We start from the raw sequence: 18,070 nt of genomic DNA, 5'->3' as shown, positions 1-18,070 counted from the left end.
CTGCCTGAGATGGTAGGTATTAGCCAGAAGTGGCTCCTGAACACCGAAAATGGAGCTTATGGGACTAAAGAGCTGGGGTTTTATGTTATTTAAGTTTAATAAACTTAACTGGCCACATATATACTTAGTGGCTACCATTCTGGACAACACAGATAGAGAGTGAGCTGGGTACAGAAAGACAAGCACAGGACTTGCAACCAGAATATTTGAGTCCCATCTCAGCTACTTGGTTTCCGATTTTGAGCCCATGTAATCTTCTCAGAGGAAACACCTGCCCACAAACGACAGTTCTGCTTCGAGAATCACATGGAAGACGGTGTGAAAACAGCCTCTGTAAACTATAGGGGATGGCATACCTCCTCTTCCCCTTGAGTACAAATGGAAGACCACCAACTTCAGAAACACATGAGCGATCAGGAAAACCTTTACTCTGCAGGTATCCTGCAGCTACAATTTCCATTTCGTTTTCCAATATGTGTGGAGGGCAACGTGAAATCAATGGCATTCCAGCTGACGGACTCTACCCACTTGTTTTCTTAGAAAGCGAGACCCTCTCCAGAAAGAAGGGCAAAAAAACTAGAAGGTGACTTGAAGACAATAAAGAGTTTTAAATGTTAAGGGAGTTTTTAAATGTTATGGAAGATGATCTCTCCTTCAGAACTAACAGTTCCAAAGAATGGAGTGTATCAAAAAGTAATACAATCTTAAAATACATACATATATATATAATCTCTTTGCAACTTTTTGGCAAATCTGAATTTATTCCAAAATAACACTTTTTTTTTTTTTTTTTTTTTTTTTTTTTTTTTTTTAAAGAAAGCAACATATCACCATAAATGTGGAAGAAGAGGACTCAGAGTCATCTATTCATCTTCAGGGACAGAGAAGATACCCACAGCAGGCTAAGGGCTCACTGAAAGTGATAAACGGAGCAACTTTGAGGACAGGGATGAACACTCACCAACCATAAGTTCTTGGATAACCAATACTGTTCTAATTCTGGCAGTAAATAAGTCTTAACGTATTTTGAACAAACCTTGCCAACAGGAACATTCTTAACATCTTCCACAAAAACGACTTCCCGAAGAGACCACTGCTCTTCGTTCACCTTTTCCTCCTCTTTCGGGGCAGGGGTGGACCGTCGTCGTTCTTAGACAACAACAAAATGGTAAGTACCAAAAAGAAAATGTAAAAGAGACTTTATAGATTTCATCTAAATATATGACAAAAGATCATCTGTAAAGGGACACATAACTGAGCTATCTAAGTAACAATTCTGTGAAATACTGCTTTATGATATTTTATGACCGACTTCCAATTCAAATAACTTCACAGTGAAAAATAACCTCATCTGTCAATGTCTAATGATATTAACACTACTGCAAACACCACAAAGAAGAAATAAAAACACTTATTTTGAACCCTTAAAATTAGAGTTATCTGACCAAGATTTAAAAAATAGACCTGTTAGGCTATTCTTAAAACCATCACGTAACTAACTACTGAAGTCTAACTTTCAGTTTCGTCAGGTACAAAGTAAATACATTACAAAATAAATCTATTTTGAGGACCTTTCAAAATACCCTTTGAATCCAAGGTGCAATAGTCTAGGTTCATAAATTCTACAAAGTCTGAGCAAGAATGGTGACCGAGCCATAACCAATTTAGAACAGAAACAGTCTCAGCAAAGGTGGGCAGATATTCTAATTAGTGGCATTACTTCCTACTCTTACGGTAAAGCATTTTACAAATTAAAAAACACCGTAACTCTCAAAAACAACAGAAATTAATAGTGTAAATGCCATTTTTTTTCATTTCAACAAAGCTGCACACACACACACACACACACACACACAATCAAACTGGCAGAAATACAATTGATATGATAAGATATGAAAAATGGTATTTATAGAGTTGCCTCAAATCACAGACTGAGTGAACACAGCTGTCTGCCTGGGACCTGATTTGAACCAGCAAGCACACGCCGCACATAAAACTTACTATATGGCATTGATGCGCTGCTGGCAATGGAGGACGCATCACTGCACGTGGATGCCGGAGATGGCGGGGGACCCATTTCCGTTTTCACTGGTTCCTGCTTACTTTCAGGCCTGAGATTAGAAATAAGATTCTCCTCGTTAGGGAAATGAAGCATCAGGGACTTGTCAGATGATTTTTAAGACTCAAGCTTATTCTTGTAAGGGAATGGAATATTAAAAACTTGTACAAAGTGGTCTATTTCTAGGACTCAAGATACTGAAAAAGGTACACAGTGCATACTTCAAATTCTTAGTAATGTTTCAAAAGGAAAGAAAAATACACCATATAAAGCTATCAACAACATGGAACAATGATTCAGATAAGCCTTATCTAGGAATAACAACAAAAACTACACTCAATTTAGCCTAAGCCTCTTGGGCAAACACGTTTCACACTTCACTGAACCCTGACTTGGACATAGCAATTTAACTGAGAAAATGGTAAAGGAAAATAAATAAAATGCCAACTAGATCATTAATTCCTTAGAGTTCAAAGAAGGAACTCTACTCACAATGGCTTACAAAAATTTATTCTTGAACCATCTGGTGATGAACCATCATCTGTTACAACCAAAATGAGAAATCACAGAATTAATAAACTATAAACTATCCCTTTGCACTGAGTTATTCCATTAACTCTACCTAAGAGGACAACTACAAGCAACAACTACATGATACTCTACAGAGAGTAAAAACATAAATACTTTCATTCATTAAAAGGCAGAAGTCAATTTTTTAGTCAGAAAATAGTCACCTATACTAAGAAATTTGTTATATATAGATCATTCTGGTATATTTTATAATCAGGGCCATCATCTTAACCCCCTCATCTCTTATCACCTCCACCAGGAATGTCACCTGAGTTTAGAAAAAGTCCACAGAAAACCAGTATTATTTTTACCAGCATCTTGGCAAAGCACTCCGTACAAGCACATGCGAACACTTGTTCACGGCTGCTTTACAAATCTTTTGACGGTGGAAACAGGCTGATACTGACTAATCACTAGCATGCCTTTAAAGTGAATGCATCAATGACTTAGCAAAGAAGAGTGTGTTCACATGAAAATGACTATGTTCTTAACGTTTAATTTCACTAATCTCTTACTAAATTTATTAATAAAGATGGCAAATTTCAAGGAAGACATGAAAAACTTCATAAATTACATAATCTCAATAGCATATTCTAATTTAAACTCATTTGTGGCATGTCAAAAATATTTCAACCATTCTTTACAAAGTTTCATAAATAATGAAAATGTGTTTTGTTACTTTTATTTTTAGGATAAAAATCACTGTAATTAGAGAGGAAGTCTATAAATCTATTTTGTAAAACAAGACAAAGGGAGAAAGCGGAGAGAGGGAGAGAGATTTAGAGCGCACTACAACAAAGCAAGAAGCCTTAATTTGGCATAAGTTATAACAGCTTTGGTTTATTTTAACTTATTTAACAGTAATCCCTGTGTTTTCTGAACTTCAATTTTCATTTTTAACATTAAAATAGTAGCGATAAAGACAGCAAGTTTACATTCATTACATTCAAGCAAATGAAAAACTTTCAGTACTTTAAAAATCTCTATGTATAGTCAATCCCCATTATCTCTTTTCAACACCTGTATACATTTTTTAAAAAGGATATAAATACAAATATTTAAAATGTTATTTCTGAAATATGATAACATTAGTCATCCATGTTTCTGTAAGTCACATATTTTTATAAGATTAAGAATAAAGGTTATAGACTTCATTAACATTTTTAAGTTCATATAACAAACAACCAAATTACATTAAATACCAATATTTTTAGAGACCAGTAGATGCTCCCAAAAGTACAAGAGTTAACTAAGATCTATGTATCTAGCTCCCCAACAATAAGATTCTATGTGTGGGTTCCACACAATTAGTGGTATTTCTGTTTGCATATCCCTCCAACCCAAAAATTTACAAATCCTTTATAGAATTTCCCTCCCCAGCAGGTTAACTTGTAAAACCCTTCCAAGGATGAAGACACAACAGATGAGACATTAGGTAGAAATTAAGATGATTACACAGGGAGAGAGAAGGGCAAAGTTGGCTTGATACGGGTAAGGCTGAACACATTATTACTGCCACAACCCCATGGCAAAGGACACACTCTAATGAAAAAACAAAGACACCAAAAGAGATCTCTACATGGTCACTCCAGCTGAACACCAAGAACTATAATATACAAATATTAACCAAGCTGCAAACAGTAAACTTGACCGACTCCTTTCAAAACTCTTAGGCATCCTCATGAGACACACCACGCGAGCACTGTGCACCTGTAAGTCAGCCTTGACTAGCTCCCTCACATATAGAACAAACTAGAAACTGGTATAAAACCATGATTAGTTAGAGTACTTACTTAGCTTCAGTAGTTTTGCTAGCTTTGTCCATGCTTTTCAAGCTCTCAGGAGATCGAAGTTGGAATCTGCAGCTATCATTCATATTCCAAACTGACTCCATTAAGACACCAACTTTAGGAATGCCAGCACTAATTGAAAAAGCAACTGCTCCAGCATGATAAAGAGGATTATTTCTTAAGCATACCTAGCATACAAAAGAATCACCATCAAAATGACATAATTTTAAAACTAGAAGAATTGCTTCCAATGTATAAAAATACAATATATAAAAGTATTATTTCCTAGGTTTTCCAAAAACAGTCTTAACACCAACAATAATGCTGATAAAGCATTGTCTTAAAGATCTCTATCAAAACAAAACAAAATAAAAAACACAAAAACCCCAAAACAAAAAAGGTCTCTATCAAGAATTTGTCCCCAGGGACAACTGGGTGGCTCAGTTGGTTAAGTGTCTGCCTTCTGCTCAGTGAGTCCCACATCCCACTCCCTGCTCAGCAGGGAGCCTGCTTCTCCCTCTGCCTGCCGCCCCCCACTGCTTGTGCTCTCTCTCTGACAAAAAAATAAAATCTTGGGGGGGGGGGGGAATTTGTTCCCAAAATTAAGGAGCAATAATAATTCCAGCACATTCGCTAAGAAAATAACACCTTATGCAACAAATTAATTTCATGCAACAAATATCCTGACCATTCTACTATAAGGAAATAGAAGAGAAATAGAAAAGAAACTTTTTTTAAAGGCTGGCATTAAAAAAAAATGTGAACAAAACAATTACACTTTTTGTTATCTTCTTATAATTTGAAATTACTTTCCTAATTTGTGATGCTCTACAGTATTCAGGCTCTCTTAATTTCATCTCTATGGGTATTTCTTTCCCCCAGAAGACTATAGTTTTCTACAAACCAGAAGTTTCACTGGATATTATGGGGTTTCTTCTTACATTAAAAAAACAACTTGTTAACATCAGTGTTAGAAGTTAACTGAGTTCAGGACTGAATAACCTAAAACTTCTCACCTCCGAGGAGCACCCTCAGGTCACATTCCAAAACCAACACCTGCAGGGTGGCCCCGTCACATGCACCAACAATAGTTCCAAATGAGAGATAAACATCATTCCGGGAAATCTCTCCTTTCTCCAACAGCTCAGTCTTACTGACATTCTGTTCAGTCATCCAGTAACTAATGATTATGTTGTACTTGACACTGGCATATGTGAAGATCATGTGTTTGGTGGTTTTTAATTAATCATAAGTGACACAGAAGAAGGTGAAACAGGGGATCTGCGTGGTTCAACTGGGTAAGTGTCTGCCTCAGCTCAGGTCATGATCCCAGGGTACTGGGATCGAGCCCCATATCGGGCTTCCGCTCCTCAGCGGGGAGCCTGCTTCTCCCTCTCCCTCTGCCCCTCCTCCCCACTCATGTTCACGTGCTCTCTCTGTCGCTCACTCTCTCAAATAAATTAATAAAAATCTTTAATAAGAAAGTCTGTATTTGGGGGGCGCCTGGGTGGCTCAGTCAGTTAAGCCTCTGCCTTTGGCTCAGGTTATGATCCCAGGGTCCTGGGACTGAACCCCGCATCGTACTCCCTGCTCAATGGGGAGTCTACCTCTCCCTCTCCCTCTGCTGCTCCCTCTGCGTGTGCTCATGCTCACTCTGTCAAATAAACAAAATCTTTTTCTAAAAAAGCCTATATTTTAAAGAGAAATGTGATTAAGACATATTAGAAGATACGTTGTTTATTAATGTCCTCCTATAAAAAAATAAATGCACCTTCAAGACAAGAAGGTTTGTATTCAGGGTCCCACATATAACAAGACATCCCAAGGAACCGCTGCTACATACATACCTCTCAGTTATGGACACTCTAAATGATCAGTGCCCTCCCTGTTCTGTGGCTGTGACTGTCTTTAATCTCTAGTTTTCTAAAGCTTTAAAACAAATCTTAGCTCTACCACCAAGATATTTAATACACCATTACCTCTCAGCAATTTAGTGCAATGCTATTTTAAAACTTTTTTTCAGTATATCTTTAAATTATTTTTTCTACCCTCCTTGTCTATAGTAACGTCATCCTACAAGCTAATAAGGCAAATGCTAGGATATCCTGCTATTATGTGAGTCCAGTGAACAAGGAACTTTGAGAACATCAGAAATCAGAACATGGACTAAACAGGAAAAGGGGAGCTCCTTAAAGAGAAAAATCTGTCCAAAGCAACTGACATAAATAATGAAGGCTAAACAATAATTTCAAAATAGTGGATAATCACTGAAAACTTCCTAACTGGGAGGCCAAGAAAGGAGTCAGAATAAGACAGCCACAAATATGACCCCCCCCAACAAAAAAAGAGACATAAACAAAAATGGGTACATTTAAGCTGGGCTTTGCTGAAAAGTAACAGCTAAAATGGTGACGATTTTTTAAGACATAGGGATTATAAGTAATACCACCTTGTGATGAGAAAAAAACAATTGGAAGGGAAGTGCAAGATGACAAAATTAGCACCACCCTGCGTAAAAGAAATAAAAAACTGTCTAAGTGATAGGGATTTTAAAGCTTTAAAACGTTTATTTCAGCATTTGCTACAATATGTGTATATACACATATATGTATATGTATATACATATACATATATGTGTATATACACATATTGTAGCAAATGCTGAAATGTATATGTATATACAATATATGTATCAAGTTTTATCCTGAAGATAAAACTACTAGAGAATCTAATGAATGAGAAGTATAACAACAGTTCTCAAACTCTTTTGGTCTCAGAACCCTTTCTCCCTATTAAATATTACTGAGGACTCAAAAATCTTTTGTTTATTTGGGTCCTATCTAGTTGGTACTTAATGTATTATTAAAACTGAGAAACTTTTAAATATTTAACAGTAATAAACCCCAAGTTAATAGAAACAATTTTATGAACTACAACTACATTCTCAAAAAGAATAGCAAGGAAAGTGGCATTATTTACATTTCTGCAAATCTCAATATCTGATTTAACAGAAGACATTCCCATGTCTGCTTCTGCATTCCATCTGTTATGATACAGCACTTAAGACTCAAGTGTATGAAGACAATTCAGCTTCACACAGATACGTAAACAGAGGAGACAGGACTCTGCAGATTCCCTGAAAGAATGGAGAAGCCAGCAGAAGTCCTCGGAGCACACTCTGGTCCACAGAGGTACTGGAAAAATTACCTATCTATAAGATAGGCACGTAAGACCATCTTAGACTCAAACAATAGAAACTGGTAGAAACAGAGACCTGACGAAGCCTCCTGCCTTACGCTGACAACATCCCCGAGAGCAGTTACCGTTCAAACTGCCAGGCTGTTTATTGCCTGCTGATGTTCAGGCCATACCTTCCAACAAACTGAAGGAACGTTTCAGGTAAGGAGATCCCAGTGGTTCTTAAAATTAGGCAAATGTGGGAACCCTGCCTCATTGGGAAACCTACTGACACTGGGGCAGAAATCTCTGTTAATCGGCTACTGAATAAAGAGCACATACATGCTACTGGAATCTGGTACTCTGAATGACATTCATTTGTAAAACTGCTTACGGGGGAAGAAAGTGATTTTGAAGAGAAACAACGTCCCTTAAGACACGTTTCATTCTAATCACTTACCTGGGTACCAACAGTAATGTTCGGCATTGAAGAAATACCAGCACTAGATTTGGGCTTTTTATTTTTTGCTCTAGCTTTCTCTAACATTTTTTTCCTTTGACTAAAAGGGACTACACCCCTGAAAAGAAAACGTATAAATTGGTCAAACAAGCAGCAAAGAAGCCTATTAAATAAATTTGAAATTACATATATTACAGTATTTTTGCTTCAGAACAGTATTAGCATGTACAACTTATTCTTAATACCTTGATCATAGGTTTAACACATAACTGGATCCTTTTTATTAAGCCTTCAGGGATTAAAATTTACAGAAAATTCATCACCCAAAATTTTCTTCCAAACAACTATATCTGATTAGTAGATTCCCCTATATAATATTTCTGCCAATGCAAATTTACTACTAACTCCTTAAAACACAACAGAAAACACATTTAAAATCCCTAACAGTAAAAGAATAATTAAGAAAGCCATAGAATATTCATCCAATGAAATACTTCAATAACCTTCAAAACTGTATTTTAAGCAATACTGTTGAATGAAAAAAAAGCATGAAAAAAATACCCTAAAGGCTATGCTTCCAATTATGTAAAAGCAAAGTACATATTTACGTACAGGAAAATAAGATTAAATACTCCTGAATTCTAACAGTAGTTATCTTTAGGTTATAGGACAGTAGGTGATGTTCGTTTTTACTTTATACTTTCGTAAAATTCCATAATGATAGTCACTAAAGTATGCGTTACTTGTAAAACGTTTTAAGGGTTTTTTTAATATTACTTTGCTCCATAGTGAAATTTCCCTCCCCAAGAAGCATCATCTTTTGACCAACCTTCCACTACTCAAAGCACCTATCTATGCACCTAAAAGCATTCACTGATAAGGGATTCCCTCTCCCTATGATACTCACCACCAATATAAATTGTTTTCTAGCTGGGCGCAGGTATAAAGGGCACAGCAATGTAAAGACACGATCCGTTCACCCTGAAGTTCTGAGTAAGTCTGTGCAGTGTGCTCTAATTTAGAAGCCACAGAACTTAAAGTTTCATCCACCCACGTAGCAACCTAAAGAGTAAAATAATAAGGGCTTAAATAAATAAAATACAAGTAATCTGTTGAAAAGGATGTGGTCAAAACTAGGAAAAGGCAGACATACTCTATGGACTGGAATTCTAAAATGCTCTGTTAAACGCCAGAAAAATAAGTAATTCAGAAAAGATTCTTAATTAAGACTAGAGCCTAAAATATTTTCTTCATACACATAAATCAAAGCAGCAGTTATTGAAATGAATGTTTGAAGCCATCTCTAAGAAATTAATCAAAACTAAACATTTGCTTCAACAATTTTCAAAAGAATTTAGCACTCGAAAGCCAAACTGATAACCCGAGGTATAATACCCCATACTTTCCCAGTCCATCTCTTCGGCTTTTCAGTAGCTCCTCTTTTGTCAGCCCTATCTTGAATGTTGTTTCCTTCCCTTAAAGGACAAAGCTCCCCGCCAAAGGGATAATATAATATAGGGATAAACCAGCAACAAAAAGATTATACATTAGATTACTCTCTTAGGTTTGAGATGCTTTGTGTTTGTGGATCTAGTTAGAAAGACAGAAAATGAAAAGATGGAGAAGGGGCAGGGAGAGGAAGAAAACCAAGAATTTAAGCGTGAAATGTTTCTCAAGCAATGCCCAGTGTTCTGTACCTTGTTATTTTCTGTAGCTACAGTCGCTCTTATGCTATTTGCAGACAGCAGGACTATTTTTTCATTGGTTAGCCCCAAAAATGTTGCTCGTGGATGATGTAGTGAAGGATTCTTTAAAAGTATAAGAAACAGGATTACCATTTTGTGTGTCAATATGTAGCGCTATTCAATGCAGCTTTAATATGATAACATACCTGTGCATTTCTGTAAGGCTCAGATTCACTCCACTTCCACTGATAAAGTTCTCCTTTACCGCTGACAGCCAAAAGCTCAGAATATAGAGCCCCAATACAGATAAATTTTGTTCCATCCTATAAAGTGAAAAATAGTACAAGAGGATAAATATAACAATCGCCAAACCTAATAATGGCTTTAATCACTTCGTCAAACCTGGATTCATTCTGTGAACATGTAAATCACACCTATGCCAAGTCTTCAGCACAGCCTGCAAGACCCCGGCCCTGGCTGCTCCCTAAACTTGCTCCCTGTACTCCGGGCACATGCGCCTCCTTTCGGCTCCTGGACCACGCCCGCAGGACCTGCCAAGTCCCTGGTATTCTCTTGCCTTGTTTCTTAGGTGACCCAACCCCTCTCCTTCATCAAGCCTGCTCAAATGAAACATCTGACCACACTGCCTACAAAACCACCATTCTCATATTCCGTCTCCTTCCTCTACTTTCTTTTCAGGTGACGACCTTTCCCAACTTGACATACTGTATTATTCATTGATAGTTTATTCACTTAAATATAAGCTTTGTCTGGTCCACCCCCATAGCCCCACTTCAGAGAACAGTGCACAGAGTAGGCACACTCAATAAATTGCCAAATGAAGAAACAACAGTAAGAAGCTTAAGAAGCTGAAGCTGCAGCTGGGAGAGTCAAGTGTCAAGACAGAAGACTGCTTCCCTCTAGGCTCTTCCAAGCTGTTGAAACAAAGGTCTACATTGTTGTTTTTTTGTTTGTTTTGGGGTTTTTTTTCATATATATATATGTATATATATATTTAAAGGCAGAAGTTCATTTAATGTTTTAAGGTAAAGCACATGCCAGGAGTTCAGCTTAACAATAACCCCCAACACTCGGACCAGCTTCACTCCAGGAGTTCAATGCAAATAAATTCTAAAAATCTAAGACAATAAATGTAAATGAGTATCAATAATAATTTTTTCACATTAATATGTTACTACGATCCGAGTCGTGACGCTACCCAGAAATCACAGAGCGAAACTTGCCAGGTAAGAGACTTTTGGTTATACTTTTGCTACTGGTCTATACACCACTTCTCTTCGGAATTCTGGCTCTGAAATATGCTGAACCAATGTCGTCATTCTGCTTTTCTGTCAAACTCCAATCTTACCTGGTCAGATGGGCGCACTGCTAAGCTGAAGCCTATGAAGTCAGCCACAATTTATAATGTAACTACAGGTTAAAAAGAACATGCATTTTAACCTTCCCTTTTAACAACATCAGCCCTATTTTCAAGTCATTCCACAGAGGGATGGGAGACCAAATGTGAAGTTCTACAAGTTAGCAATTCCTCTCTTCCCTTCTCCACAGGGGTCTGAAAAATGTCATCGACTCTCTCCAAGGACGCTTGCTGAATCAAATCCTAACATCTCCGCCTCACAATTCCTTAGCCTTCTTTGCTTAAAGGATAACGGAATCTGATCCCGTGAGCCCCTAACCGGGATCCAACACTTATCAAGCATGTGACTTTGGGTAGGTTTTATAATTTCCCTGAACCCTCTTTCTTCACCTCTAAGGAGGAGAGGATAAAAAACCAAAGACCGCTAACATCCATAAGGTACAAAAGCACAGAGCCCAGCACAAGTAAGTGCTCAAATTCAACTGTGGTTCCTCGGCCCCCAACTTTACCTCCTACTCACCCAGAAAAGAACAAGCTTGCTGAAAATGCCCGTTCTTCTTGATTTGTTTAACAAAAAAACACCATTCTCCTCTCCTCCCCACCTTCATCTCAGAAAAAGCAGCATCCTTCTTTCTTATCTAAAGGTAACCTCCACACATGAGCTGTAAGTCTCTCCCATAACCCCAACAACCATCCCAACTAATCTTTCTTTTCAGTCCTACTCATGGTAAAGTGAATTGCTTGGCATATGCTTCACTTTACCAGCTTTCACTCAGAGCTAGAACCGTACCATATCAGCCTCACGAGCTTAATTAACCCATCTTCTCTTTAAGCTCTTCCAACCATTTGACCCTGTTCATCTGTTCTGGAACCTCTCCTGTCCCTTATTCACAGGTCACTACCCCTTAGTGGTCTTCTTCCTATTTTCATGGCTACTATCTCCATCTCCTTCCTACCATCATGCACTCCCTGCCCCAGATTCTGTTCTTGTCCCTTTATACAAATTATGCTCCGCTCTCAGCCTAATGGACAGCAGCCACTGGGGCGCCAAATCTCTCACCGCCACACTAATCCCGCAGGAGTTATCTACCTGGATGCTTGAAAGCACCAGAACGTCTATAAAATGAATGTATCATATCCTTCAAAGCTGCACGCCCCTTGCAGGCCCTCTCCATGAATGACATCCATCACCCACCTTGTAACAGAAGAGAGACATGAAAACTTGGGCACTCTGTCACCTCCTCCTCTTCTCTCTCAACAACACAGTGACAAGTGAACCAGAGCTGCCTTTGCCTCGGATTCCTCAGATTCTCCCCTTCCTTGGTCCCTGCAGCCACTGCTTTGCTTGAAATGCTCACAATTCCTTTCCACAGTTCTACCAGCCTCTGAAAAGACTCCTGATTTGTGTCCTATTCCTATCCTTCTCCCACAGTGCCAACAATGCTCACCTCGTAAAAAATAAATAAATAAAGAGAAACCCACAATTTTCATCATGTCACTTCTCTAAGGACTCTGTCTGCTTCCTAGTGACTCCAGAACATCTTAACCCTGTGGCGGGTTGCCTGGGGCACACGCAGTCTTGCTCCATCTTGCCCTTCTCCTACTCCCTACTACATGCAGCAAGTCTGAATTTCTCATTGTTCCACAAATACACCATGCCCTTTCATGACTCGGGCCCCATGCCTGATATGTTTGGAATGCCTCTGCATCTTGGTCAGTGCCTACTTAACCTTAAAAATGCTGCTCGGATATCATCTCCTCTGTGAAGTCTCTGCCAAATCCCTCAGGTGGTATTAGTCATTCCCCGCCGTGAACCCCGAGCACTGTCCACACGCCATCAGTCTACCACTGATCACATACTGTGAACACGTGATGCTGCATGCGAATGTCTGTCTTCCCCACTGAATCCCCTGTGGGAAGGTCTGCACCATAGTCACCCCTACACTCCCACAGGTCAGCTTGGCACATGGCACACAGCAGGAACACCTGGATAACTGAACGAACAAATGAATTTTAACTCCCAACTTCTCCAAGTTAAAAGGCCTTGCCAGAGCAGTATAATCCTAAACAAATCATCCCTATGGCAAGAGTATGGTGCACAAGGGCCCTCAAAAGTGACTTACCTATATCCTCCCAAGATAGGCCAGGGTTCCCCAGGTTAAGTCCTGAATGAGCTAACTGAACTCCAAAGGCCCTGAAAATCCATTATGGACAATGTGGAAAATTTGTGTGTCCAATCATAGGAGGATGATGGAATAATCACCTATTGCTTCTGCCCTTATTTAGATTCGTTATGTAAAGAAATACAAAAAAAAAAAAAAAAAAAAAATCAAGCACAACACAAAAGAACAGTATTTTAGCTCACTCATTTCATAATGCCATAGAAAACATTGTTTTTATTATTTTAATGAAGTAATAATGGCTGCCTCTGAGCAAGTTGGGGCCTGCTTCTACCCAACAGGAAAAAGTAGATATGCATGTTTCCTTAAAGATTAGTAGTTTGTAGCCCTCTTTTTTTTTTTTTTTAAACAAAAATCAAGTCACTAGTGGTTGAAGTACTCAATAAATTTCCAATTGTCTGAAGGACACTAAGTAATTGAACTGAGGTAATCAACCAAACTAGAAATCCCTCCCCAAAAGGAGACAGAAACTGTCAAAAATAAGATAGGAATTACCTACAGGCCAAAACTTGCAAAGCACATAGTCCAGCAGCATGAATACCGCAGACCGCATCTACATTTTGTGACATCAATTTTGAAAAAGTTGGTCTTTCTACTCCTAAACCTCTCCCAGAAAACATGGATTTTACCTTCTTCTTTTTCGTTTAACTTGCCTACTACCAGCCAACACTAGCTTTCCCAGTAAGTACCAGCACCAACAGGAACGTACCATGTATTAGCTTGAAGTGGATGGAATTACAACTAAAGGTCACTCCGTGGAATCTGGTCAACTGTGTTTCCTCACACTTCATTTTTCCTTCCCTAGTCTCCTTATGCCTGCCTTCTTTCCCTCTTTATGACCGTTTCTGCTTCTGCTCTTATTTCATTATTAAATTGCATCTGTGACACATTAGCTAATTCTTAATAGGTACTACTACCTGGAAGCTTCCAAGTGTCAATAAAACAACAACAACAACAACAAAGACCTCTCCCCTCTCAACCTGCCCTTCTGGCACCAGGCAGGTAAAGCAGTATGATCAACAAGTTTGATCCACCGGCTGCTCCAGCAGCTGAAGCAAGGAGCCAAGTGTCCTGGGGCTATTTGCTCGTACCACCACTCACGGAAACAGAGACTCACATGCAACTCTACAGCTCAAAAGACCGGTGTGAATCTAATTTCCTATCTTCGCTCAGACCATATGAAAACGAGTCCACAACCGTAAGGAACGGGGCTGCAAATTAACAGCACCGGCCTGCCCCACCCGGTGTTTCCTTCGTCGCCCACCACACGACTCTCACCACACGCTTCTCTCACAATTTGCTGAAAATAAAGGATCAACTGAAAGCATCTGTCTGTTATGGGGCACAAAGCGAAGTTTTTATTTTTATGTTCAGCTTCAACAGATTTACTCAGCACGGATTTCTGTGTAACTTTACTCCTTCCTCTCCCTCCCACGTCTCTTCACTCTTATCTGGGGATTCTCTTGGTTAAGTCTTTTGTGACTGGAGCTGCATCTTTTTTCCCTTATAAGTCACCTCAGATTCTTGTTGGAAGTAGGCTGGCATAAATATATATATACTTACATTTTGCACGTAGACATTCAGCAACATAGAACTAAATTTCTAGTCTGAGAAAAGTACATTTCAAAACAACTGAAAAGTGACATGAAACCATGTGAGATAACCACCTATTGGCAAGATTGCATCTTCTTACCAACGTAACTGAATTATCACAGCTACTTCCAGAAATACAAAATATGAAAAGCAAACAGCAAGAGGGAGAGAAATGGGGGACAGCAGAGTGTTGGTAAGGGAGGGAGGAATGATGGATGAAGAGACAGGGAAGCCTAATTAAGAATGTTGACATTCTCGAGTAAAATGACTCAAAAACTAGTATAAACTTAGCTACTTCAACTGTGACCATGATCTTGGACTTAAAGGCCTTCCCTCCATTTCTCCCTTAGGTAGATATGGACTAGACTACCCATTAATTTACTATTATGCTATATTACTATCGTAATGAAATGTTTTCATCTCTTGCATTTTATAGTACAGTGAGACCAAGGACACGGTCTGTATCTCTTTCAGCTTGTGCCCAACTCTGTACCAGCAGAGAATCTGGCACACAAAATACAACTGCCACATGGTCCCACTTGGAATACCCACTGGGCTCCTACCTTTCTATGACCTACAGAAACTACCTGTTCAGTTTGTAGAACAGGACCCTGCTTCTCCTTCCTCTTTACACTTTACATATACTGAGTCATTTACCTCTTATAACAATCTTACCACGTAAAAACCATTACTATCCCCATCTTACAGATGAGAAACAAAGGCCCAGGGAGGTTAAAGGGCTTGACCAGGGCCACACGGCTAGTAAGTGGCAGGGCCTGGATAGGAACACTCCAGTAGTCTGGCTCTAGAGTCCACACTCTTAGCAACTGCTCTGGCCTCCTGTGGTTCCCCAGAGCCTCTTGTACCTAATTCTACAATGGTACTTACTCCAGAGCATTAACATCATTGTTCTGCTTTCTACAAAACTCTTACCCTAACACCTAAGCAAAAGGCCTAACAGAAAGTACGCATTGAATCACGGTTATTAAATTAACACTGACTGAATGACCCTCACCTGTGTCTTCCTGGAGCCTTCAACATCATATTTTTTAAGATGCTGAAAAATGAGTAAGGGAAAAAACTTTTATGCCTTTTTATTTAACAATTTTTTTTAAGATTTTATTTATTTATTTGACAGACAGAGATCACAAGTGGGCAGAGAGGCAGGCAGAGAGGGGGGAAGCAGGCTCCCCGTTGAGCAGAAAGCCTGATGCAGGGCTTGATCCCAGAACCGTGGGATCATTTTACTTTTCGATACCCTGCTTCCAGTACCCACCAATCTGTTCTCTGTATCTATGAGGTTGGTGTTTTGTTTTGATTTGATGATTCTAGGTATGAGTGACCATACAGTATGTCTTTCTCTGAATTATTTCACCCAGCATAATGCCCTGGAGGTACCATCCATGTTGTCATAAACGGCAAGACTTCCTTCTTTTTTATGGAGGAATAATATTCAAGTATATGTGTGAGTATATGTATGTATTACATCTTCTTTACCCACAACCCAATGATGGCTATTTAAGGTTATTTCCATATATCTTGGCTATTCTACATAATGCTGCAATGAACATAAGGGTACGTGCATCTTTTGGGGTGTTTTCATTTTCTTTGTATAAACATCCAGAAGTGGAACTGCTGGATAATATGGTAGTTCCATTTTTAGTTTTTTGAGGACCCTCCCTACTGTTTTCCATAGTGTCTGCACCAATTTACAGTCCCACCAGCAGTCATAAGCATTCCCAAGTATGTTCTTACATATACTAGTTTTGACATTTAGCTCAAAGAATAACTCGTGGAAATATTTAAATCTAAGGTTACCTAAAATATTTTCAGTTCAAGATTATACTGCAAAAGGTTTTAAAGAAATGAAAAGAGAGCACTCACTCCACTATTAAAGGAACTAATTTATCAGGCTACAAAATGGTGAGGATTTTGGAAGAAGGTGCTGTTTCTCTACAGAGGTGTTAGGAAAGTCAGTACTAATCCACATAATTTACCAATGGAATTTCTCATGAACCCTTACAAAACACAGAGTGAAAATACTATGCTTACTACCCAAACTTACAATTTAAAAATACTGAATTAGGTCATTTCTGAAATTACACTGGGAGGCATTCTTTGACCCCCCTCACTCCCCTCAAAAAAGAAAAAAGAGAAAGACACTACTTTTAAGTAGTGTGTGCTGACAACGCTTTATCTCCCTGCACTCTCAACCTGACCCTGGATCACCTACCAAGCTGTCCCCCAAAACCCTTGTACTTCTAAGGGATCACCACCTCCAATTAGGGGGGACCAATACAGTCCCACATATTACCTATTTCTGCATGTAGTATTGGTCTTATGCCCCTTCAAGATCGTTCCTCATGTTGTCTGAAAGTTAGCTGCAGGCCATGTCTTTTTCCCTTTAATAGCTCCCTGCATTCTCTGAGGGTAGCAGCCACCCGCAAATCACTGACTGGTGCTTGCTGATAACTGTGACAATGCTCAAAAGTCTGATTAGGCTTAAGCTATTTTCTTTCCCTAAACTGTTATTTTTGATGTCTAAATTCCAATCATAAGCTAATAAAAAGTGGATCTTTTCCAGTGACATTTTTTCTTATTTAAATTCAATTATTGAACATATAATGCATTATTAGTTTCAGAGGTAGAGTTCAGTGATTCATCAATCTTATAAAATACCCAGTGCTCGTAACATCATGTGCCCTCCTTAATGTCCATCACCCAGTTACTCCATCACCCCGCCCCTCTCCCCTCCAGCAATCCTCACCTGTTTCCTACAATCAAGAGTCTCTTACGGTTTGTCACCGTCTCTGGTTTCATCTTGTTTTATTTTTCCCTCTCTCCCCCCATGATCCTCTGTTTCAGTGACAATATTTTAAATAAGGTATTTTATAGAAAAAACGCTATAGGTAGGATATACTTTGTTTCACACACTCCTATTCCTCCTTCATTCAATAACTAAACATAAAGGAAATAACATACTAGTGTGTTTCATGATGTACTTATTAACTGTCTCTGAAAACAAGCTGTACTAAAAACACGCCCATCAGTAAAGACCAACAAAGCCTGGCTAAATCTATGAGAGCATACACTGGCCGGGAAAGCAGCTTATTAAACTTGTACTGTTTAAAATACTTTCATTCATCAAAAATAATACATGATAAAGAAGCCCAGACTA

The 18,070-nt window shown here is 38.8% G+C and overlaps 1 protein-coding gene across 1 annotated transcript in view; it reads right to left on the bottom strand.

Annotated features, from left to right (window-relative positions):
• Positions 1-18,070, bottom strand: part of LOC111146806 (ubiquitin protein ligase E3 component n-recognin 5) — a 137,208-nt gene that overhangs the window by 56,762 nt on the left and 62,376 nt on the right. Inside the window, exons 10-16 of the mRNA XM_022502493.1 lie at positions 9,948-10,064; positions 9,754-9,864; positions 8,964-9,118; positions 8,057-8,174; positions 4,423-4,607; positions 2,002-2,111; positions 1,037-1,149 (exon numbers count right to left, since the gene is read on the bottom strand). Of these exons, the coding sequence (XP_022358201.1) occupies positions 1,037-1,149; positions 2,002-2,111; positions 4,423-4,607; positions 8,057-8,174; positions 8,964-9,118; positions 9,754-9,864; positions 9,948-10,064 (909 nt within the window). The remainder of the gene's footprint in view (positions 1-1,036; positions 1,150-2,001; positions 2,112-4,422; positions 4,608-8,056; positions 8,175-8,963; positions 9,119-9,753; positions 9,865-9,947; positions 10,065-18,070) is intronic.

The sequence above is a fragment of the Enhydra lutris genome, unplaced genomic scaffold, assembly GCF_002288905.1.
Source record: "Enhydra lutris kenyoni isolate GAN:26980312 unplaced genomic scaffold, ASM228890v2 scaffoldscaffold14, whole genome shotgun sequence".
Classification (NCBI taxonomy): domain Eukaryota; kingdom Metazoa; phylum Chordata; class Mammalia; order Carnivora; family Mustelidae; genus Enhydra; species Enhydra lutris.
The sequence above is the reverse complement of the archived record's forward strand: the minus strand, read 5'-3'. Positions and strand labels throughout refer to the sequence as shown.